We start from the raw sequence: 23513 nt of genomic DNA on the forward strand, positions 1-23513 counted from the left end.
AATTATTCCGCTCGGGGCTTCAACCATTTAAATTTCAGCCATGGCATTGGCCAGGCTTTAGGATGACACTTCCAAAGTAAGCACACTGGATCAACCAAGTCAGAGACCTGTATCAACTAGACAATAATATTCCCCTATCCTCTACGTTCCGTTGACCTATTCTAACCGGTCGTTCTTGACACAGGTCACTCCGAAAATTCGATAGTCATGGCTGACGCTCGCAGCATTGAGCCAAGCGATGTCTGCGTTCATCGCCAATTGATTCAGATGCGCACGAGATCCGTCTCTTACAGCTTGAACCTGCCAGCACCCCATACGACTTGATTTACTGTAGTCTTCAGGCGGTGCGACCTGAGGAGGCGCCGCAGTATGTAGTGCAGGTTGTCAACAATGATGATGCTTCTTTCGATCATGTCATCTTATACAATGACGAGCTACTTCCAGTCACCACCCCATTTGTACTCAAATCTACAGCGGCTACACCATAATGGCTGCCGGTTGGATGTGTATTCGGCTTAACGTCATATGTATCAACCGTAGCAATCCTGGAGAATGTGTGCAACAGTCAGCACTCTTACCTGGCATCTACCAGCGAGCCCTACGCTGCTTTCAATCAGTTATCAATTCTCATTATGGCCCTCCACCGCAAAATGGCCAAATACGAATATTAGAGATCCTTCCGCTTGTCTCCAGAGATTCTCTACTACGGACCAGTATGAAAAAAAATTCCTGCAGGAACGTCCAAACTATGAATTGGTAGAAATCTCGAGCGTCCCTGTGCCGGAAAGGCTCAAGAGCATGATCACTTCCTGCTTTGGAATGGACAAGATCAGATCTGCGGCTTTCAAGGCTGCAAAGCGCCGTTTGTGCTGAGGAAGAAATATGATGAGGCCTATATTCTCGTTGGTGATGCTTATGTTCACGGTTTGATGCGAGAAGATGGAGAGAAGAAATATAGGTGTTCAGGTCTCAAGGCTATAATATTACGACGAATTGGTGGAGTAGGTGACAAATCCGCTAGATTTCCTTATCTGCCGCTCTGATGTGGATTTCCCATATCCTCCAATTGGTCAACAGCCAGAGGCGTAGGACGCCTTGCTCAAACATGCGCCTATTACAAGTGAAAGATTTGAAGCTCAAGTCGCTTTGAACCGCCGCTGGCGACTTCGGTCACCAGTCAGGAGATGCGTGAAACTCTCACCAGTGTATGTCAGCGAGTACACACTAAGTACATATCAACTATGGAGTAGATGAGGATAAAAATAGTCCTTGCCAAGATCATCAAGCATTTTCTCCTCCCCAACTCGGAATCAGGTTTTTCGCTCCCACACTACAACACGTAAGCCGTTCTACTACCTATTAGCGATGCTTCTTTAGCGAAGGAACACCTCGGCCGTTTTCCAGTAGCGGGCAACCTGCTCGCATCAATAAACCTGTCCATTATCCTAGAGCTATGGGATACGAGAGCTTCAGGCATCCAGAAACAGCATCATCCACCACGCGGGAAAAGAGGAGCCACCTGAAGTCTACTTCTGTGGACGGGAGGATATTGGTTCTCGGGGGTCAGCATTGGCTTGTTAATGCATGAAATAAATGGAGCGAAATACTCTTTCCATGAAGCTCAGAACACGGATACGAACACCAAGGTTGGGGGTTGCCGAGTAATAAGCGACGAGACCAGCCAGGGTTGGAAATGGGGTATAAAAGTGTGTTTGATGGCAGATAAACATGTACATGATCAGAAGAGCTTTGGAACGAACTGTAGCAGTGTCCGAGTCACCAGTTGTTGTCAGCACCATCAAGGAATAGGCCTTTCTTTGCGAGACAAGAAATCTAAATAGCTCCTACAAGCCGTCCAATCTTCAAGTCAAGGGCAAGGAATCAAAGCACCATGCTGTCAAGACCATCTACCTTATTCGCAACATGTGCTCTGGCACTATATCTTTTCAGTAGGGGCGTCCCCGCCGCGCCCTTCCCTTCCGATACCATCACGAACCGCGAAGCCCGCTCCTCGGGCACTTCCCCCGCCGGCGGTCTCTGGGCCAGCTCTACCGTCATCCTCACACGCGAAGCAGATCCCGCACCTGAACCCGAACCCGAACCCGAAGCCGACCCAGACGCAGCAGCCCTCTCCCCCGCCGCATCGTCGTGCAAGCCGACCCCTCCCGCGTCTCCGACGCCGGCGTGGCAGCAAACTGCCAATGGCGCTGGCTGAGCAAATCGACGCTGGACCACGCGCACTGCACCGTGGGCGACACGGCCTGCGACAGCCACGAAGTCTACGCCTACCTCCAGGTCGGCGGCAAGAACGGCTACAAGCCGAACACGTGGCGGGATGGGCTGGGCGAGATCTATCGCGCCCGGGTCAGGGCTTGTGTGGATGATAATGGCATCAGGAATACGTGCTATAGTGGGAACTGGGTCAGTAATCCGAATGAACAAAGTATTTAAGATCGGAAGAGGGGGGGGGGGTTTAATGTTGGGAACCGAGCTGAGCGATGGTTGTGGGTGGATGAATGAAGAAACGGATGAATGAATGAGAGAAGCCATATTTATTCATAGTGACACTGTCTCTGACGACTCAAAAAGAGATGATGAGATTAAATCAGCAGAAATAATGATCTCCTTTCTGCTCATGTCATGCTCGATAAGTAGGATACACACCCAGACCCGGCCGTAGCATGGTTGAACCGCGTTGATGTGACAGCCCCAAGTTCTCCCAGGAATCATAGGCCCATAATACGCTGCCTCTGCCCTCAACGCCCCAATCGACCTCACACACACGCACACACACACACACATATATACAAAATATCAAGAAAACCCATCTCATCAAACAACTTTCCACCCACCTTCCAAAACAAACACACACACACATATATACAAAATATCAAGAAAACCCATCTCATCAAACAACTTTCCACCCACCTTCCAAAACAAAAACAACCAAACTCCCGAAAGCTTTTTGAACTTCTTGGTAAATTGAACGCTAACACGCTGCAATCCAGCACAGATGAGTCCTCAGTCCCTCTCAATTGAGCGTAAGTTCGCGCTGAAGGACTCTAGGCCTCTTTAAATTTAAAGGCTCGATCAATCTCTGAACGAGTCAGGTGAATCAGATGTAGCGTGGGTAAAATAGACGTGGTGGCCAAGATGGTCCCCACGCCGCGCAACATATTATTCTCCCCCCCGCCCATCGAGGACTTGATATTCAGCGCCGAGAAGATCAGCGAGATACCTAGATTCAGCGCCCAGCAGAGCGACGGGTAATTCATTAAAAAGATCTCTCTTATATCTTGGACAATCTCTATTCCCCATCCAACAATGTCAGATTGTCTTTCTGTCGCCTCAGCTGCATGTCCGCGATGACCAGTGACGTAAAGCCGTTTGGGGATACGATCGAGCCAAAAATGGGTCGATGAGCTTTTATCTGGTACGCGTGTACCTGTAAGACGGCACGCAAACCAATTCCAGAGCCCCTCGGTCGGCGGATGAATAGTTGCCGCTGAGAGAAGCGGAATAAAGATATTCCGGGGGATAGGCACCTCAGTCATTGGACTAGGGGAGTAGTCGTATTCTTGCAACCCTACGAGGGACACTGGTGGCATTGAATTTGGTCCATCAAGAACCCCAAAGACACCGTTACTGAGTGCGAATTTGACAAACCGGACATCAGTGATGTCTGATATACCTAGAAGCCTGATAAACCAACGTAAGTTGGAATGGCGATCCAAGGCTATATATCGTCGTTTGATTGCTTTGAAAAGTTCAGTGTCTGTTGAGATGTCGGAGATATCAATCTCCATCGCTATCGTGTTTCGTCCGCTGGTGATACACAGGTCGAGGAACTTTTGCTGTTTGGTCTGGCGACAAGTAGCTTCATATAAGTCAAGTTCTTTTAGTAGGTCTCCTAGGTTTGCTCGTTGGCTAGGGGTCGCCACGAGCATAGTTGTAATCATGTCTTCCATTACGAAAAGAAATTGAACTTTCTCGGGTCTCTTCGGGCTCACTTCTATGCGCAACTCTTTTAAAAGGTTCGGAATGCTTGCTGCAGCTTTCGAAAACCCAACACAAACTTCGCTGTCCAGCCGTAAAATGCCTTGTTCCTTCTCTGAGCCTGCCTTCCAAGGCTTGGAACATAAGATTGATTGAATCCACGCAAAGCAGCAGCCAAGAGAAAAGATGTCTGACTGCTGCGTGCTGGACTCTTCAGCAACCTGCTCAGGTGCCAAGTATTGGTAGGTGCCTTGAAAGCTGGTTCTGGCCCCGACGACATATCCCTTACTGATTCCGAAATCTGCAATAATAGGGCGAACTTTTGGATGTGAGTAGTCACCATTTGACTCATCGAATAGGAGGATGTTATCTGGCTTGAGGTCCTTGTGCTTGATTGTCTTCTCATGTAAGTGCTTTACTCCAAGGATACATTGTCGGACAACGTCAGGCCAAGGCTCGAGATTTTGCGGGATGTACCAAGGGCACAGCGAGCTTCCCCCGTCCTTAGAGTTGGCCACATTCTCTATGAATCTCTGAAGCGATGCCTGCGCCCACGGCTCAGTCACAAGGAATGTGGTATCGGTCCATTGCTCCTCATCAATTGTATAAGCCTCTCGTAGCCTCAAAATATTCCGATGATCGCAAAGTCGGAGGTGTTTGATCTCATCTCTTAATCTCTCCCGCGCTCGAATATCTCCCAGCCGTATCTCCTTGATTGCAAACTCGTCGACATGGATGCGACGCAGCAGACCTGTTGTAGTTGTTATGGTTGCCCTGTAGACCGCACTTTGTGCTCCTGTGAAACTTGGGCGTCCATCGTCTTTAACGTATGGCACGGCAGCCTTCGTAGCATAGGATTTGATTTCGTTCCGACTATTCCAGTCAAGATCGTAGGGTCTGCGTTCAATCAACATTGGCGCCCCCGCTGGCAATTTGTTGGTCTCAAAATCTCAGCACTGATGGGTATGTTGACTTACTCGCATCTAGGTCCTAGTGTCGCAACTAATGCTGAAGACCGGGCCCCATTACTTCTGATTTCTGACGTGCCTTGGATCTGCTCATGGACCAGGAGACAAAATCAAAAGCCGTCACGAAAAAGGATTGCGAGACAGCCGCATGAAAACCGTGAGACTGGCTAACAATATCGCCTCATCTTACGGAGTCGTACATGAAAAGTCTCCAATGTATTCTACTACGGTATCAGACAGAAGTGATGTTAGCATGGTTCCAGTAACAGCTAGTTATAATACAGCGCCACATGGATACACGTAGTATGGAAGCTTCTCTGGTCGATGGCCACAGATATCGGCCACAACAATACTGCTAACCGTTCGAAGTCTAGCTGTCTCACAAGGAGTCCGCTCTAGAGCAAAAGTACTAATGTTATACTAACATTACTACGGTAGGAGGCATAATGATTGTCACCTGCGCACTAGTAAGTAACGTCATTAACAGCGCTCATACAGATACCCTGTTGCTCTGTACGAATGCTTACTGTCGCCGTTCTACACGCGTTTTGTTGATTTTACGCATTATTCTATTGATTCTATCTCCTTCTGCGCCATCTACAAATTCTCAATGCTAACAAGATACAAGACATTTGTTGATGCTAAAGAAATGCACACTTTGATACTGAGAAAAATAGACTAGTTTCTAATCGAGCAATTTTGTGGCGTTCTATCTTGGCGTTACAAACAGTTACTAGTACGCAGGTGACAATCATTATGCCTCCTACCGTAGTACGTCTTTCTATTACAGTAGTAGCTAGCAGGATAGCTAGCTGGTATTGTACTAGTACTATAATAGCTTAAACTTGAAATCTAAAACCAATTGAAACTAGAACTTATTCGATCTAAAGTCATAATTCTCAATACTTCTCAAGTACATAAGTAGACTTTCTAACAATAAAATCGTTAAACCTACACATAACTATCATTACAATTAAAATAGGATTTCCTCCAAATACTCACTTGTACGCTATGTCTCATCTCACCAGCACACACTCTAACACAACAAGGGCCACATCTGTATCTCACGCGATCAGAATCTGAACCTTCCCCTTCCCCTTCCTGCCACGCCCCCTCCCCATAGCCCATCACCGACTTCCTCTCGTAGCCTAACCATCATAACCAAAACATGCCTACCTTCATTTACGATAACCATCAAGATACCATGCAATAGCCGATCTGTACGCAAAGAAGCAAAACCTGGCCCCTGCTATCCATCATACCAGTATAGCATCTTCCCTAAGCGGAGATCAGATTACCCGTACCCGTACTCCTACTCGTACCAATTCGATTTCAAGGCAGAGAGGAAGCTTTTTCTGATGACGGAATTGCTAGCTAGTACCGATATTTTTATTCTGTAGGTCGTACCTGTATTTCGTGATTTCTACGTATAGTACGTATCGATAGAACAAGTGTATATCTGCGCCTTGAGCGCCGCTCGTTACGCAGCCCTAAGACAGTAGCAATATGGGCATGTTCCATTGCCGCAGTAACGACCAGCAATACATAGTGTCAAACACTTTTCATCGTTTCGCACCCGAACCCATACCTGTACCCGTACCCGTGCCGTTTCTTCTCCTCTGTAATCTCCCAACAGCTTCCCTAGCGCTCTCTTCCATACTCGTTCCGATCCCCGAGTCACGGTCCCGGTCCAGGTCTCGATCTCGACTCCTGGAGATGTCCTCAAATTCCCCTTCCCCTTCCCCTTCCCCTTCCTCGTCCTCATCCTCGGCGAATTCTCCCGCTGTTGTAGCTTCGATCCTTGTTGCCTCGATGTCATTTCTCGGCTCTTCGGTTTTGATTCTGTTACCGCCGGAGGTGGAGCCAGATGCGGACGAGAAGCCGGATTGGGCTGGTGACTGCTGGATTGGGTATCGGATTGGCATGTGCCTAGACAGCGTGGGAAAAGTGGTTGCAGTCTCCGAAAGATTGGAGAGCGATAGTCCTGATTCTTCACTTGAATCTCCCTCGTTTTCATCTTCATCTGCTGGCTCATTCTTGATTGGCCGTTTTGCATGTCCGTTGACAACCTTCGAGTCAGACCCAACATCTGCTTCCTTCTTGATCTTCTTTTGCTCATCTGCATCTTCCTTGCCGGACATTAAGGAAGGTGAGAAAAGGGCGATGAGCCCCCAAGCCACACCTGTGGAGATAAGCGCAGTAGAGTAGAACGCACTGGTAAAGGTCAGGAAGGAAAATATTCGCCAATTGTACATCAGCCACCTCAGTCCTCGGAACCGGGCATGAAATTCAATGCTTGCAGAGTAGACTTGTAGTGGAACATGCTGCTGTACATCTGCTGGCTGACCAAGTAACGTAGCCTGAGTATGTGCTTGCGTCTGTATCTCTAACCTTGCAGACGTAGGTATATTTCGCCATCCGCGCGCGAAGGTGACTTTTTCAAACATGGGTATCGAAAGCGTTGCTGCATCGATATCACGTAAGGAAAGGGTATGGAGTGGTAAGGAGAGAAATGTGTTCGTGAGTGAGGTTATGCGAGACTGATAGGGGAGGATTGCTGGACGCCGAGAGCGTGCTAGAAGTGTGGTGGCGTTGCTTGGTCCTAAAACTGACGAGGCTGATATGGGTTGTTCTGAAATTGAAGGCGGCGAAAGGAGGGAGAGATCGAGCATGAAGTTACCAGCTGCGATGTTGGTAGGGGTCCGAGGTAGGTGAAGGTGGATCGTTATGTCATATGGCTGGAGGGAAGTCAAAGCGGACGACGTGGAGGATGGAGAGGCCAGATATGTTGTGGAATGCGGAAAGGGGCCATCGGCATATTGAAGGTGAATGACTTTAATGAGGTCGACTTGTGGGATAAAATTGTAGTAGAAGAGGAGGTAGGCAGTGGTAGATATGGCGAGTAGTATGAGTGAAGCAGCGAGGAAGAGGAGAGTGCTCAGATATGCTTTCAATGCTGGTCTCGAGGTTGCAATGTGAATCGGAGTGGCGGCCGTAGACTACACATCTGTAAGTATAGCTCTTGATCAGGCTCATCGGTCTGCATACAATGACCTGCTTCACTAAAGTCTGCTGTTCATCGTCCTCTAAAGAGCTTCCAGCCATGGCCCCAGTCGTGCTGATTGCGCCGCATCTACTGCTGCATAGTTCTGTTCAGCTCGTCATCGTGGTCATAGAACCCTCGGACACGTAGGAAGGAACCCGGTTCATTGTGATGCTCACACCACCCCGTTTGCTTCTTCTCACAATAACAGGAAGCTCCAAACAAATCTCGACGATCCGGAAATAAGGCCGCATTTGTCCCTAGGTTTGCACATGCTCGTTCCCGGCTCTGATGTTGCTTTGGATTCCTTCCTGCCCCTTCGAATCTGTCTGTTCATGAAATGATGTCCAATCTGGGGGGGAAAGCTCTCCCAGCAGTCAGACAGTCACCTATAGTCTACACGTAGCCCTAGGTTGATGAAAGAGATAAGAAGAAACATTATCCTACATTGTTCTAGCTAAGGTTCGTACTGTCCGACTTCAACTCCGCAGCTAGAATGCTATCGTAAAGTATGATACATGCAACCGCCATTTCAACCCATCCCGTTCATGAGAACGATCATCATATCAAGCCGGCGCCTTCGCACAACTTTTTCGACGCAACCTAACGATTATCATAGCAGAATCTTGGACCCCTGCTTCTGCGGACATCACATGGAGAACCGGAGGTATAGAAGTTAGAGTGCGAACATCATCGAGCCGGCAGCGCGCCTCTGGTTCATCTCGTCCGATCTGCGCAGTGGAAGATGTATGATATCTGTGATCGAGAATTGGATAGTGATTTGGACAATGTACAGGAAAGGAGCATGCTAATGTCCGAGAAGCAAGACTGATAGATAGGAGGGCAGGATTGTGTCAGCCGAGAATCGTGGGACGCGTCTGGTGGACATGGCTGGAGAGAGTTTGAAACAGGCGCTTGATCTATGCAACAAGACCCAGGTCAGTGACTGCCTTTAAGAAGACGTTCAATGGTGGTACGTACTTCAGGAGAAGCTGCAATAAATGGCAACTCCCAAAATTTGTATGCTGTGTTTCGGTCCAGTTCTAACAACGTGATGAGCATGCCCCATGGATGTGGTCGATTAACAATCAGCCTCTCTAATATGACACGCACGATTTGCTGACGGATATCCGACTCTTGCTGATCAACCCGCTCAACGCCGAAAATATGCAGCAGCGTGTTGCAGAAATAGTTGGTGTGGTTGTTTGGGTAACGGAGTTGATTGGCCATTGCGTTGAAGAAATGATACCGCGCCTCAGAAGAAAACGCCTTCGCAAGCTTGCTGAAGAGCTGAAAGTGGGGAGAAGCCGGGTCAAATCTAGCTGAGCTAACACTGAGAGCGTCTTGTCCAACGTAGAGCACGAGAGCATTCATCATCGGCACGTCAACATTGATGGTGACAAACTCAACTCCAGTGTGCTTGTCTCTGGGGTCATAGATCACTTCGCATATCTTCGACACGGCAGTGTCCAAATCCCCACCTTTGCGCAGTCCAGCTTCAACGACTGTGTCCAAACCCGCTTCCTCGAGTGGTGCCCTGACATCACCAGCAATGACCGGCGGCTTCTTCATCTCCTCCAGACGATCTACCTTCAAGCCTCCTGTGAATGGATCGGGTAGTTCTTGAAACGACGAAGGGCACGCGCTAAGGACCAGATTTCGGAGTTGCGTGCAATGGACAGGAATAGCATTGCACAGGCGGAAGTGATTCTCAGTCACAAACTCAGGGAAGTCATGGTGGAGGATCAGCAGGATTCTGAGGACGCCCTTGTAGAGATCTTGAGTGATTGGGGTGAAGCGCGTTGGCTTGAGCTGTTCACCAATATAGTGGATCATGGTCTGCACGATGAGACAGTACATGTCCCAGCCAGCTTCGTCCGATTGATTGAGCAAAGCAGGCATGAAAACACGATGGGATACCAAGTTCATCCATGCATAAGCGAAGCCAGGGAAGTGAGCAGGCTGCAATGCCAGGAAGGTCTCGGCAAGGACTAGCATCATGTCTTTGTGTTCTGGTGTGGCGTGAAGATTTTCAAGCGAATATTCGCAGAGGAGGCTGGAAAAGAGGCGGAAGAATACTCGCTGATTGAAACGATCCCCACGCATGACTTGATGATGGTTTTGAACGAGAACCACCACCGACAAGATCGAGTTCAAGTATCCACCCTTTTTGATCTTCACTGCACCATTTGCTTCACCTTGGAGCTTGACCAAGAGAATGATGAGTTTGCCCAACGCATCGGTATGAAGATAGGCATCACTCAGGCTTCCTGCAGGACTAAGCGCCTCCTGTTCAAAAGTAGCAACACAGATGTCGATACAGAAGCGAAAGAACGCCGCTGAGTCTCCCTGATTATTGATGACCTGCTTCTGGTGCATATCCTTGAGAAACGCTGCGTAAGTGCGGTCGGATGTAGCTGAGTTCTGATACACGCGAACCCATTCACTGAAGATGTACTCTAGTTGGTCTTGCTTTGCTGACATCTCATCAGACACGGCACCGTTGATGGTCTCCGGCACGCCAGTTTCGCGTAGCTTTCGGGTTATCTCTGAGGCAACAGTGAGGCTTGGTTCTTCAGCGAGCCATTGATTCATGGCTTCAAGACTGCAGGTGAAATCGGCGCGCAGCGCTACTGGCTCAGTGGTGAACAAGAGTTGATCGAGCAGGTCTGACAGAAGATTGAGAGCGTGGTCACTGTTTTGTAAGATAGCCTTGCTCAGTATTGTATCGATTCTGGAAAATTCCATCAACCCTGCTTTGATCAAGGCCACCGTGACAGGGACATTGGTGATATGACTTTCCTCTTGGTTGGTCATCCAGCGGAAGACGTCGCGATAAACTAAATCTGAGAGTTGGCAAATCTTGGCAAGCATCAAAGCTAGAACCTCAATCTCAAGTTTGCTCTCAGCATCGCTGTAGAGCGAGGTGCAGATCTTTTCGGCCACAAAACGTGCCAAGATCTCGCCGTTGGGACGCGCTGATGTGGTCAGAGTCTGGAAAACTTGCTGAAAGCTAGACAACAGAGAATCTTCGGGAGACAAGTCTTTGACGCTCTCTGCTGAACCTGACCGAGCGGCGAGCTGGATCTCCTCCATAAGGTTCTGGATCTTTTCTTGTGGAGAAACAGTATCCGTAAATCCGTTCATGTGAGACTGCGGGTTCGGCGCCGGCAAGGCTGGTAGATTCAGTCGAGCTTCCGCTTGATTCTGCGAAGCGTGCGGAACAGCTGGTTGTTCACCTGGCGTGGATAGATTCGGCATCGTAGTGAAAGGCTCCTGGAGTACATCTGGCAGCTGTCTACCTGTCGAGTCCGCAGAACCGGACTGCATGTGGTTGGCGACAATTGCACGAGGTTGTCTACCAAAGCTCTCGTAAACTTCCCGCTGTGCCTCATTGAGGCCTTGCGATCCCTGACGATATGGTTCGGGAATGAACATGGACCATCGGCTCAGATTGCGAGCCACAAAGGGTTCGTTGGGCCGGGTAGCCTTGTGGCGTCTGCGCTCTTCGAGGTCTGGCTCAAGGAAACGCTCAATCTCGATGATCGAACGTTCTTCGGCAGCTTGCTCTACGAAAGCACAAGCCATGTCCAGATTGTCATTGACACACATAATGGTCAAGCCTTCTGAAAGTCCCTGGTCAGAAACGTCCACTCGTGGTCGACGAATGTAGTTGCTGATACTCATCCTCAGTGGCTCTTTACATGTCACAAGCGCGAGGCTGCCGGCCAAAGCCTTAACCATCTGTCTTGCTGCCGAGCGGATCTTTTCGTCGTCAATCTCGCAGGCAAAATCCTTCTGAATCAGTTGTGCGGTTGAAATGGAAGCAATGGTGATTGAGCGCTCGACCACAGGCGCAATGATCTCCTCAACAGCTTGTGTAAAGGCCTCATTAACAATAGTTCGCACAGCTTCAGGCTCCTGCGATGGGGGATACTTGATCCGATTCTCAAGCTGAGGTAGACCAGACATGATGGCAGTTGGCGAAAGTCGCTCGTTCCGACCAGTTCGATTGATGCTCGCCAAAGATAAGTCCTCGAACATGTCAAGCCCATCGGGCATATTTGGAGCGACAGCCAGTTCCTCTTCTATCTGGTTCGGGCGATCTCGAACCATCGTGGACGGCTCTAGATTCTTGGGATCCATTTTGAGTTCTTTACATAAGACTTCAATCTCGAACTTGAGGTTCAATTTCAGGTCGGCGTAATGATAGAGCTCCATGAGCAAAGCAACGATATCCATGAGCCACGGATTCGGAGGCTTGAAGACGGTGGAGTTTGCGCCCTGCACTAGTACTTTGCAAGTGAACGGGATGACAACTACAAGCCGCTGCGTGTCAAATGCCTCCAGGAGCAGATCTCTAAAGTAGATGTTCTTGTGCTTGATGGGCTTATCTTTGGCAATTGTCAGCAGACCAAGCCAGACACCAATGTTCTTCAGGTGCGCTCTCTCCTGGCTCGAACTTATGGTCGAATCTGCATTCAACAGTTTGATGGCACAGGCGTAAGTGGTACGCAGGACCTCGGACATCAAAGGTCGGTTTTCGAGCTTCTCAACAATGTCTAGATATAGCTGCTGGTAGTTTGGCTGAGTTTTGGCTCGGTTTTCGACAAGTTGTCTTGCGAACCACTGATAATACTCCTCTTTAAGGGCCTCTTCCATAGCTTCGAGTTTCTCCTCCAGGTTGTCTGGTGAAATGTTATTGAGCACAAATGAGATAGCCTCTTGTGCACTTTCTTCTGGCTCTACGTATCTGGTCGTAGGAGGATCCGCGTGGAGAGCACGAAAGTTGTTCGCTGACATATCAGGCGCAAGAAGCTCATCGAGGTTACCGTTAGTAAGAGCTAGAGCATCCGGCAGTCCATTGACACCGTTGAGGTCGGATTCAGCATCAAAGTCATGTCCCTGCTCGCGTAAGACTTCCTCTGCTTTTTGGTAGATGGTCGTGCTGCGAAGTGTTGGGATCTGGACTAAAATGTTGCATACGCCAGCCCATTCCGGAAGCCTGCCAGTAAGCTGTTCAAGGGCCTCCACACCGAATTTGTACATTGGTTCATCTGCTTGACTGTTCCTAGCCGCATCAAGGATGAGACCCAGGCCAACTTTGAGTGGTATGCCAGATATCAGCCTGAAATTGATGATGCCGCCAAACATAACAGCAGTCTTCATCAGAGCCTCGGGAGGGTACTCGTGGTAGCAGTTATATTCGTCGAAAAGTCCGTGAACGATGCATGTAAAAAGATCTTGCTCAGCAGGATCTTGCGACGTTTTGTACCGCCGCATCAGCTCCAGTACTTCTCGAAACGACAATTCCTCACGATACATTTTCCCGAGAAGTTCCTGCATTTGCTTGTCGATATCCTCAGAGAGACCGTTCCCACCTTCACCATTCCGGTCAATGATTTCGTCGAAGCCTTCCCCGTAGTTGATCAGACGCGGATATGTGGCAACACACTTCTGTTGAATCGGAGTCAAGATTTCAGGGTCGCTGACAAAGTCTTCCAGTGTATTAAGCAAAGCAAAGACCGTCTTCACCGCCATTGTCACCGATGTTGGTCCGGGCTGATCCCGTCGCTGTACTCTGGTCTCATCCTCTGCCTTGATCTGGAGAAAGCGCTTCAGAGTTGCAGCAACGTGTTCTGCTGGATGCCCCTCTCCCTTCTTTTTGACCCAATCCTCAATGTCCAGTTCTGATTCTCGATGAAGCCTGCATGCGAGATCAAGTGACAGTGGTACCATGAATTTCAGCAGATAGTCCATCCAGCCGAATTCCCGAGCAAGATCGAAGATTGTGTTGGTCGTCATTGGATCATAGACAAAGAGCTGGTGCAGTTGCTGGAAGACCCACTCGGGGCTCTGCCGCCATGCGCCTTCAAGGGCGAAGGGGTAGTCACTATTTTGCTTCAACATGAAAACCCGGAAGCATTTGAAAAGAAAGAGGGTCTGATTGCTTGTCCATGGCTGTGGTATGCTGAGCGCAGACACGACGAACACAGCCAGGTTGTTCTGGATGAAATGGCCGATGATATCGTCCCTGTCTGGTACACTGATCGACACATCATCTGCGACCAAAGCTAAATCAAAGATAGTCGTGACTGCTGCGAGTGAGGAATATTGGTTCATCAGGCCAGCGCGCGCCCGCAACAATACTTCCTCGGAGGCGCCTTCGAAAAGTTCGAGAGTATATGCTGGGCGATAACGTGGTGCTTCCCAGAAGGAGAATGACTCGGCTGATGTGAACAAAAATGCCTTCAGGAATGACAGTTGTGTATCTGTTTCTTGCCACTTGCCGCTCCAAAGGCGTTGTAGGTCCATCGCCTCATCTTCCAGGGCGATAGGTAGAAGGGCACGGAAAAGGAAGAGGAACTGCTCTGAGGTGACGCGATAGCCTCCTTGGTCGAACCCTTCAAGCACAAGCTGCCAGGTGAAGCTCCTGCTGTTCAACTTGGACTTCACGGCGCTGAGGAAGTTGCCCGCGTCGTGGTGAAGGTAATCAGAGGTGAAGGCTATATACAACAGAGCACTCGAAACCTCTGCCTCGGACAGTTTCTCGATGCCAACCGACGTTAGAAGGTCCTCAGCAGCCTCGACAGACGCTGTACTCCTTGTTCCATTGTGGTGCAACCTCTTCACCACCTCCTGAGCTTCAGTTGAAATCCACAACAGCTGCAAGGCAGAGTTGACCTCTACAGGAGTTTCTTGTTGCATCACTGAAAAGCGTTGTCTTACGGCCCAGTCAAGAGCAATTTTTCCTTCTTCGTTAAGGGTGATAGGAGAGGTGATGGCGAAGCTCTCGATTAATCGTCGGATGACAACCAGACTAGCATCTTTGTTTGAATCTTGGGGTCGTGCAAGACTTTGCAAAACGGTTGCGCTTGTTTGTTTAAGCAGGCTGTCAGCTATTTGTAATAGAATTAGAAATCTCGTTTTTGCGCCTGGTCTGATATCGATGTGTACACACCTTTCGTTCTCAGATCGTTTCTACCACATCTTCGGAACGCGAACCCGAGGGTACTCTGAGCAATGGGATCGAGTTTAAAGTGGTCCACAAATGTGACGAGGTCAAAATCGCGGAAGATATCGCCGTCCGAGCCATCGATCGACTCTGCAATTTTCAATGCTTGGCTGGGATCACGAATGACCTTGCGCATCTCCTCGACCAGTATGGGGTAGTTTCCTGCATTTTCAGAGCTTTTGGTGCTGGAACTGGGGAAGATCTGCGAGGCATTTCCAGACACAAGACGACGGAAATACTTTGAGAACACATCCATGCCGTTTGAATCAACCAACTGCGAGTCACTGTGAGCAGCTGGGTCTTTGCATAGGGGGAGAGACAAACCTTTCGAATTTGATCTGCTTTGGAGTCCCACTTCGGTTTGCCTTCCTTTTCGCTAATGGAGTCTAGAAGCAGTAGCACCTGGGCAACCGATATCTTAGACAGCGACGCTTGACCAGCGACGGATGAGCCCGACCCTGACCCCAAGTTGTTGGGCTTCTCGGAAGCGAATCCTGTGGGGGAACTTATATTTGTTCCTGATAAGGGTGGTGAAAATGTTCCTCCTCCTCGAGAAGTGCTTGTCGGACCTCCACCTCCACTACCTCCACCGCCCCCCTGTGAGGAATTGAGCGAATTTGTATTCGACGCCAGATGTGATGAGGATGTGAGGGTTCTCGATCTTGGTGATGTGAGAGATTGGCCAGGTTGTGAGGGGGAAGGCTGTTGGGAGCCAGCTTGAAAGAGGCTCCAGGGTGAAGTGGTAGAAGAGCCGGAAGAGGGATTGCGACTAGCACCGAGCCGGTTGGAAGAGGTCAGAACAGAGGAAAAGGTTGTACCGAGCGGCGAGGCTGGCGGGTTATGTGGGCCTGGGCTATTGGATGCTGTTGCGCGACGGAAGGATGGGCCCAGTGCAGAATTGGAGGTAAGGTTCGTGGACAGAGGTGCAAGGCCACGGCGAGAAGGAGGCTGTTGGGAGGATAGACCCCACGCGGTCGGCTGCGCTCGAGCAGCTCTCGAAGCAGAGGTGTTTTCTGAGCCAGGTGTAGTCAAGGGTTGAGGGGAGGGAAATGAGTTCATCTAAGCGGCCTCATTTGACCTGTGGTGACGGATACTGTTGCAAAGAACTATGGATTTAAGAAGACGAGCCGTGCTGAGATGGACGATGTGTTTTCTCTCATGGGCAATTGATCGTTCTTTGAGGTTGCGACGAGGATACAGCGAGAAGACGAGCAGACGAATCGACGGCCTTGTCGAAGCTGATACTGGGCGCAGACATCGATCGGGCACCAAACTAACTAGAATCAGTTCTAACTAGCTAGTAGCATAGAAGCTAGGCCAAGGTCCCTTCACGTGACACGCGACACGCTTGCTGCTCTCCCGCTACTACTCGAATACTACGAGTACTAAATACGTAGTACGTAGTACATCAACTGAGGTGGCATGAGGGTACGGAGTGTCAGGTTCAATAGATGGCTATACCAACCCTTGGCTGGCCGCAGATCTGACTTGGTTATCTCAATCAAGCAGAGTGGTGGTGATGACCCTGTCGATCGTATGTAGCTAAGAGGCCTATTTGAGTGCTGGAGACCATTCTGACACTGCGCCCAACCGACCAGATATACCAGTAGACACTTTCTCCCCAGGAGCATGCTACAGAACCCCAATCACATCCCCGAACCAACTCCCTGAATTAGCGATTCTTCACCTTCTTGCCAGCACTTGACAGCGCGCCCTCCTCCATGGCCGAAGATGTCCTCTTCCGACCCTTGCCAGCAGCAACTGTGGAGGCAGAAGATCCAGGCTTTACCCGCTTCCAAGAATCGAAGGGACTGCCCCTCTTAGTTGTCTTCGTTTTTCCAACAACTGAAGACTCGCCGTCGCCAGTGCCCTCAGCCTTGGGATGCTCAGTGTCGTTGGGTGTATGCTCCTTAGGTGTTTCAGTCGAACTTGTAGCTGTAGTCCTGCGTGACTGTCTCTTATTTGTGCTCGGAGCTTGAGTGGAAGCGGAGGACTCTGCAGCACCAACGCTTGGCTCCTCATCGATGTCGGTCACTTCCTCTTCGGCCTTCTCAGCCTCCCGAGCGCGCTTCTGCTCCTCCGTTTGGAACAGTCGCGTTGGTCTGATCGATTTCCGAGTCATGGGTTTGAGAAGTTTGAGAGTGTCGGCATCAGCGCTACTATGCTCCAAAAGCCCAAGATCATTCGGATCGACGGTGGTTTCTTCCTCCTCTGAACCGTCATCAAAGCGCTTGAACACTTTCTTGCCGCGGCTTCGTAATACAAGTCAGTGAGAAGTGAGGATGATAGTATCTGAAGACTTACAAAACATAGACCATTCCTTCATCGTTCTTGATGGCTTCTTCTACCTGAGGGTCTTTCTTCCGCTCGATGCTAAGCTTGCGTCGTTTGGACGTGCCACTAAACAGCTTAGCAGACGGCCCAGCTTTCTCTGATGCATGTTCCACAAAAGGGTTGTCTTCACTTCGGTCAAGTTCAGGAACGTTGTCTCTTGAATCCGTAAAGATCTGAACATGATCGGTTCCCGCACCATCCGCAGTAGCAAAGCTTCCCAGAGATAAACCGTTGTGCCGTGTTGACTTTCTGATCTTCTTTGGTGTGGGCATGATGTCGTCGCCAGCGGTAGGCTGCTCCTGAAAAAGCATCCTCGCAGCCAGGTTGACGTTTGACGCTGCCTTCTTATTCTTACGTGGAGTCTTGACGGGTGTTGGAAGCATGCTGTCGGACATGACTGTAGAACTGCTGAGAAAGCTTTGTTGGTGGCTTGAGGTAGAAGTAAAGGAGGGGTTCGAAGACAAAGCGTCGTGAGACCGAGTACGAGTGCTTGGTGAGGTTGGAGAGAGAACTTGAACACGTTTTGCTGAATTGTGTTTGGGGGACTTTTGCGGGGATATTGGCGGTGATAAGTTATATCGAGACTGCTGAGCGGTTGATCGTTTTGATTCTGGTGTTGTCACAGAACGCAAAGCTCGGGAGCCAGATTGGGGTTCTGGTGTTGTCTTCGCCTCGCGCGATGCTATTCGCTGGCTAGATCGGGTAGGAAAGCGCGGTTCGAAATCATCGTGGGCAGGACCGTGTCGTGGAGTAGGTGGAGGCTCCTGCACAGAGATGATGCGTAGTGGAGGGGTGGTGGTCATTGTTGCGAGTGTCTCTGCACCGCTACCTGAAAACTAGAGACAGCCAATAGCACAATTATTGCGCGACGACTTGTCGTAGTACGTCCAAGTTGCGAAACAATGCTTGTGAGGTAATAAACACCAACCAGAGAAGGGATTTGATTTAACAGCTACTCGACTTGCAGAATAAATGGTTTGCAAGGTCCGAGATACTGATGCGATGGCTGGAGCTCAGTGGTTAGAATAAGGATATCAACAGCCTTGAGGAAGTGGACGTTTCTTTCCCAGCCTTCACCGAGCTCTCGCTGTGAGGTCAGTGAAATGTGAAATGTGAACTTGGAAGTTTAGTGGCTGGTAATCCACTTAACGTACTTAGTACAGTAACGCGGCCGGTGTTTACCACGCCAAGCCCTTCAACTCCCGCGCGTCTAGACCGCGCTTCCAGAATACTAGTGCATAGTGCTCAACAATGAATCTGATTCTATTGATGGTCTCGTTCTATTAGTCACCTGCAACAATGGCCCAGGATGAGTTAGACATAGACGACGACCTAGGGGCCTCACCCTCAAAGCCTAGGCTCGTACCCCACTCGTCACAAAAGAATGCACAACCGCGTAACAGGGAGACACCTCAGGAGAAGCAGGATGCACGAGAAGAAGGGCTGCGGCAAGAACTCCAAACCGTGCGCAAAGTCAACGAGGCGATCGAAGGAGCCATTGAGAGTCTAGCCAAAGCACGAAATAGCATGAAGGTGCGTCATCAGCATATTGAATGGACACTAGGATCTGACAGCCTCTCCACCAGACCATCTCCACCACAGTCCACTCCGCCTCGTCTCTCCTGCAAACCTGGACCGCCATTCTCTCACAGACCGAGCACAACCAGCGTCTGATCCTTAACCCGTCCTGGCATGGATCCAGCCAAGATCTCGCTGACTCCGAGCAAGAGACCCTGCTTAAACAGCAGGCTGCGGAGCGGAGAGAGTGTGAAGAGCAGGAGCGTAGAGCGGAGGCAGCGAGAAAGGCCGAGGCTGACGAGAGGAGGAGAGCCGAGAGTGCAGCTGCAAAGTTGCCGAGGAGTGGTGCAAGAGGGAGAGGAAGGGGTGTGGGGAGCCGGGGTAGTGGGGCAGCAGGGGGGATTTATCAGACAGCCGATAATACGAGCTATGTGTCTGAAGGTGGACGAGGAAGGGGAAGCGGACGAGGGATGCCAAGGGGTTCTTCTACAACGTCTCGACGAACAACCAGTGGTATAGGAAGAGGGGTCGGGTCGGTTAGGGGAAGGGGCCGGGGGTGATGCAAAAAGCGCGATCCTCCCTTCAAGCGAAGACAGTCACCCGGCTGGGAGGGTTTTTGGCACCGTTGAGCTTCCTGATGGACACGACTCATCTGATTAAAGTGCTCACATCTTTAGTTCTAAGCTAGAGGATGTGAGCTGTGGACTCGATTCACTAATTGAACAGAAAGGCCCTTGGTTTCAGACCAGCAGGGCGAAGAAGTCAATGCAGCTCAGTGCATCACCCAAATACACCGAGAAAGATATGCTGAATAAGGCATAAAGGTTTGGCAGACGACAAGATCGTGTTGACCGCTTCGGATCGTGGACACTCAAACACAGATACTATTGCACTTTCAGTGACCCTTGCTAGCTCCGCCGATGGGCTGACCGATGCCACCAAATGTGGCAAGCTGACTGTGGGCGACCACTGGACTGCCAATATCTCCCACAGCTCTGTGGTTGCTGGTTCCGCTACTGGGCTCGAACCTCACGCTCTGGCCCTGGAAGCTGTCTTTCCGCACAATGAAGCTGCCACCGCCATTTTGGCCATTGCCTTCCGTGTCACAGATCTCTAGCATCTCGTTGAGCGTAATCACTGGCTCATGTGGTGGCTTCATCTGCTCTACCTGACGCAGCAAGAACTTGGCCGGGTGAAAGCCATCGGCGGAGGTTCCAGGCGTTGCCGAAAGCTTCTTGCACGCTTCAGCTACCATAAGCCGAATCGCCACAGGCCGAGAGGCATGCGGGCGATGGCTGGCATGTACACCTCCACCGATAATACCAAAGGCATTTGTGCTAGGTTGGTGATGTGATGGCCATCCTCCGCTTTGCTTGGGAGTAAGGCCCGGTGCACCCCAATTTGGCGGCCCGGCGAAATTGCCGTTGGGGCTAAAACCCCCCCAGTGGCCTGGCTGAAACGCATCATGCTTAGCATCGAGAAAGTTACTGAACGGAGCTCTTCCGGACCCAGGAGCGCCTGACAAGGACAAGTGATCAGAGTTGCTCGTGTTGAGAGGTATGTCCGAGTCGTCGAGTAGAGCTTTACTGCCCAGTTGTGTAGCAAGATGCTCGACTTCTGGATCGGAAACTTTGCGGTTCTCTTTCTTGTCGGGGGTCGAATTCGGCGATTGACCTGTCGGGGCAGGACGAGAGATTGGAGTGAGTTGATGCGCATATTCGTTTGTGCTGTCGTGCGAGGTGGACTGCTGTCTTGAATGTGTTTGGGGTTTTGCTGGCTGTTTCGGGGGGTTAGGTACAGGCGGGCCCATGGACGGCTGAGGTGGGAAATGGCCGCTCGGTCCTTGAGCAAACTGTCGATTGCCATTCATGCCAGGCGGGAAGGGCATGCCGTTCGGCGGTCCATAGCCTCGGTGCGGTCCTCCCACGGGCGGGCCTTGAAAGATGGGCATGGGTGGCATTGTGCCTGGCAACATCCCTAGACCCGTAGGAACAGTACCGTTGGTAGAAGGACCAGGCATACCAGTGTAGCCGTGGGGAGGGTGACCAGAACGATTCTGGGTGCTGAGAGGAGACAACGGAGCTGAGGGTTGTGGATGGTGCAGCGGTGGGCCTTGGCTTTGCTGCTTTCCTGGAGCGTTGGTATAGGCTGATGGATTCGGTATAGCGATGCTGATGGATGAAGGTGTCGAAGAAAGAGTGGTCTCGGTGGTTGCGGCCTGTTGTGATCGGGGTGAGGAGCTGTGTGACTGTGGACCTTGCTGCGAGGTTTGGCGAGGACGAGCTGGAGTAGGTGCTTTCGCCGGCACAATGGGGGTTGCCACCTGGAATTGAGGAGATTGTATAGGAGGATGAGCAGCATGGATTCCAGGAGGTACAGCTATAGGCGGTCTCTTCGCGTTCTGCCGTGCTTGTTCCTCCTGTTTGGCCCGATCTCTCGCTTCTTTCTCTGCTGATGCTGCTGCTGCTTTATCCTTCTTAGCTTGTGCTTCCTGTGCCTTTCGTTCCTGTTCCTCCTTCACCCTCCGTTCTCGGGCTTCTCGCTCCTTGGCCTCTTTCTCCTCTCGCTCCCTTTTCCGCGCCTCTTCCCGTTTCTTCTTCTCCTTCTCCTTTGCCTCCCTCTGCTTGCGCTCTAGTTCTTGTTGACGCTCACGCTCTTCTTGCACCTTTCTCTGCTTCTCGATTTCCTTTCTCAGACGTTCTTCTTCGGCAGCTTTCTTCTCGGTTTCACGCTTTTTGCGCTGTTCTTCCTTCCGTTGCCGTTGCTCCTCCAGTTTCCGCTCTTCTAAGGCTCGAGCAGCAGCTTCTTGGGCGGCCTTCTCAGCCTCTTTCTTGGCCTTCTCCTCGTCCTTGGCCTGCTTCTGCATCTTCTTCCTTTCTTTCTTTTTAGCTGCCTCCTTGGCTTTCTTCGCTTCACGCTGAGTGTCCAGTCGGTTCTCTTCTTCCAGCTCCTCTATGAGCTTTCGTTGCCGTTCTCTAGCAACCTTTTCTCTATAGGCAGTCAGGACTCGCTGCTCAAACATCCGCGCTGCAAATATTTGAAACATCCTTCGGCCTTCCTCCATCCGCTGCTCCTCGGTCATAGCATCCTGCAGAACGTCAGTCAAACAATCTGTAGTCTTTGGACAGGGCATTAACCATCTCATCTCCTTCGAGGTCATCTTCGTCCTGGCTATCGAAATCTTCATCATCCTCGTCGTCATCGAAGTCATCATCTTCGTCGAGTGGAGGATGATTGTGACCTTGATGAGAAGTTTGGTGAGCTACAGCAGCCGAGGGGAAATGAACATTTTCCTCACGTTGCATTCGCTTTTCAGCCAAAGACTCCATCATGTCGATGAAATGCTTGCCATCGTTCTTCAACAGATCGTCTGCTACGGTCAGGATTCCATCTGGTCGAGTCAGCAAAGAAGTCCCTTTTAACCTTTAGCGGCTTACCTTTCACGGTCAGACTATTGCCAAACGTAAAGAAGTCCGGAGGTCCCCGAGGGATTTCTTCGATATCCTCGTCACTGTACGGTTCTTCGTCATCGTCATATTCCTCGTCGTCGAGGCCTTCGTCCTCCTCTATCGAACCGTGACCAGTCGTTTCAATCGGAAACTGACCGGCCATTGGATGTCTTGGTGTCCGCAAATGACCGTACGCACGTGGATCGGACATGATGGCCGCACCGTTTGAGAGACCGTTGTTATGGTTTGCGAATTGCTCGAGTTCCTCGTAATATGCATCATAGAGCACTTCAAGCTCTTCCTCGATGGCTGTCCTCTTCCTTCCACAGACGGTGCAACTGCAAGAATGCTTTTGCTGCTCTTTCATCTTGCGAAGCACTGCCTCCTTCTCCACCTTCACCAGCGAGCGTCTTTCTTCTTCTCCGAGCTCCAACCAGAACTGCTTTATGTTCTCTCGTTCTGCTTGCGTAGAAGTGTTCCATATCTGATCATGCGTAAAGTTTTGGTGAGCGGACCGGAGGGCGGCAGCAGAGAGTGAGGGGGTCGGGGCCAGATGTGGCCTTGCTAAGGGTGTAGTCTTTCTCAGTATCGAGGACGTGTCCACTGCGTAGTTCTGAGACAACCCTGGCATTTGACCAGCTTTCTTGCTCTTTTTCTTCTTCTTACCAGTCAGGCCGTTGGCAACTTGCTCCATCTGCTCCAATCCATCGCGCAACACGTCGTCTGGTCCGTAGCCTGCTTCCTCAGCTCCGCTATAAAATGCGTCGTCTCCATCAACAGCTTCATCGACGTAGCCGTGGTGGAAGTCTTCGGTTTCCTCCCTGAAATAGCCTCTAGCCGATCCTCGAATGGTTGGAGCATAGCCGTTTTGAGCCAGACTCTCGTTCTCGGCCTGTTGTTCCGCCGCCCTCTTGGCAGCTTCCTTCTCCCTCCGCTTTTGCTTCTTCCGGTTGACTGTTGGCAGGCTCGCTGAGTTGTCAGAACTCCTGCTCGGTGGCTCCACTGCCTCACTCGGCTTCGTGCTCTGAAGACCCTGCCCAGAAGGGCCGTTCTGACTCTTGCCTGAGACGCCCGAAGGTGGGGCAGGCTTAGAGTTCGGTTGAGAGGGATTCAGATTAGAGGAAGGATGGGGTTTTGAGGATGTTGAAGGGGCATTGGCCACCTTCTTTGTTTTCGCCGGCATTGCAATG

At 50.5% G+C, this 23513-nt stretch overlaps 6 protein-coding genes across 6 annotated transcripts; 1 reads left to right on the forward strand and 5 right to left on the reverse strand.

The window, feature by feature from the left end:
- Positions 1-1881: 1881 nt before the first annotated feature.
- On the reverse strand, positions 1882-4910 carry EPUS_08671 (uncharacterized protein; the record flags this gene model as incomplete). The annotated part of the gene is made up of 2 exons (XM_007787365.1): positions 1882-2405; positions 3239-4910. The coding sequence occupies 2 exons, from the start codon at positions 4908-4910 to the stop codon at positions 1882-1884; spliced, it is 2196 nt and encodes a 731-aa protein (XP_007785555.1).
- Positions 4911-6526: 1616 nt separating this feature from the next.
- Positions 6527-8069, reverse strand: EPUS_08672 (uncharacterized protein; the record flags this gene model as incomplete). Its single annotated transcript, XM_007787366.1, has 2 exons — positions 6527-7963; positions 8013-8069. The coding sequence occupies 2 exons, from the start codon at positions 8067-8069 to the stop codon at positions 6527-6529; spliced, it is 1494 nt and encodes a 497-aa protein (XP_007785556.1).
- A 792-nt stretch (positions 8070-8861) lies between these two features.
- EPUS_08673 (uncharacterized protein) lies at positions 8862-16081 on the reverse strand (the record flags this gene model as incomplete). The annotated part of the gene is made up of 4 exons (XM_007787367.1): positions 8862-8927; positions 8989-14906; positions 14969-15296; positions 15347-16081. The coding sequence occupies 4 exons, from the start codon at positions 16079-16081 to the stop codon at positions 8862-8864; spliced, it is 7047 nt and encodes a 2348-aa protein (XP_007785557.1).
- A 613-nt stretch (positions 16082-16694) lies between these two features.
- EPUS_08674 (uncharacterized protein) lies at positions 16695-18159 on the reverse strand (the record flags this gene model as incomplete). The annotated part of the gene is made up of 2 exons (XM_007787368.1): positions 16695-17274; positions 17327-18159. 2 exons carry the CDS (start codon positions 18157-18159, stop codon positions 16695-16697), a joined length of 1413 nt encoding a protein of 470 aa, XP_007785558.1.
- A 496-nt stretch (positions 18160-18655) lies between these two features.
- Positions 18656-19696, forward strand: EPUS_08675 (uncharacterized protein; the record flags this gene model as incomplete). Its single annotated transcript, XM_007787369.1, has 3 exons — positions 18656-18889; positions 18943-19406; positions 19552-19696. The coding sequence occupies 3 exons, from the start codon at positions 18656-18658 to the stop codon at positions 19694-19696; spliced, it is 843 nt and encodes a 280-aa protein (XP_007785559.1).
- Positions 19697-19769: 73 nt separating this feature from the next.
- Positions 19770-23506, reverse strand: EPUS_08676 (uncharacterized protein; the record flags this gene model as incomplete). Its single annotated transcript, XM_007787370.1, has 3 exons — positions 19770-21962; positions 22012-22265; positions 22312-23506. 3 exons carry the CDS (start codon positions 23504-23506, stop codon positions 19770-19772), a joined length of 3642 nt encoding a protein of 1213 aa, XP_007785560.1.
- Between the last annotated feature and the right edge of the window lie 7 nt (positions 23507-23513).

This window comes from Endocarpon pusillum (assembly GCF_000464535.1).
Source record: "Endocarpon pusillum Z07020 unplaced genomic scaffold C670349, whole genome shotgun sequence".
NCBI lineage: Eukaryota > Fungi > Ascomycota > Eurotiomycetes > Verrucariales > Verrucariaceae > Endocarpon > Endocarpon pusillum.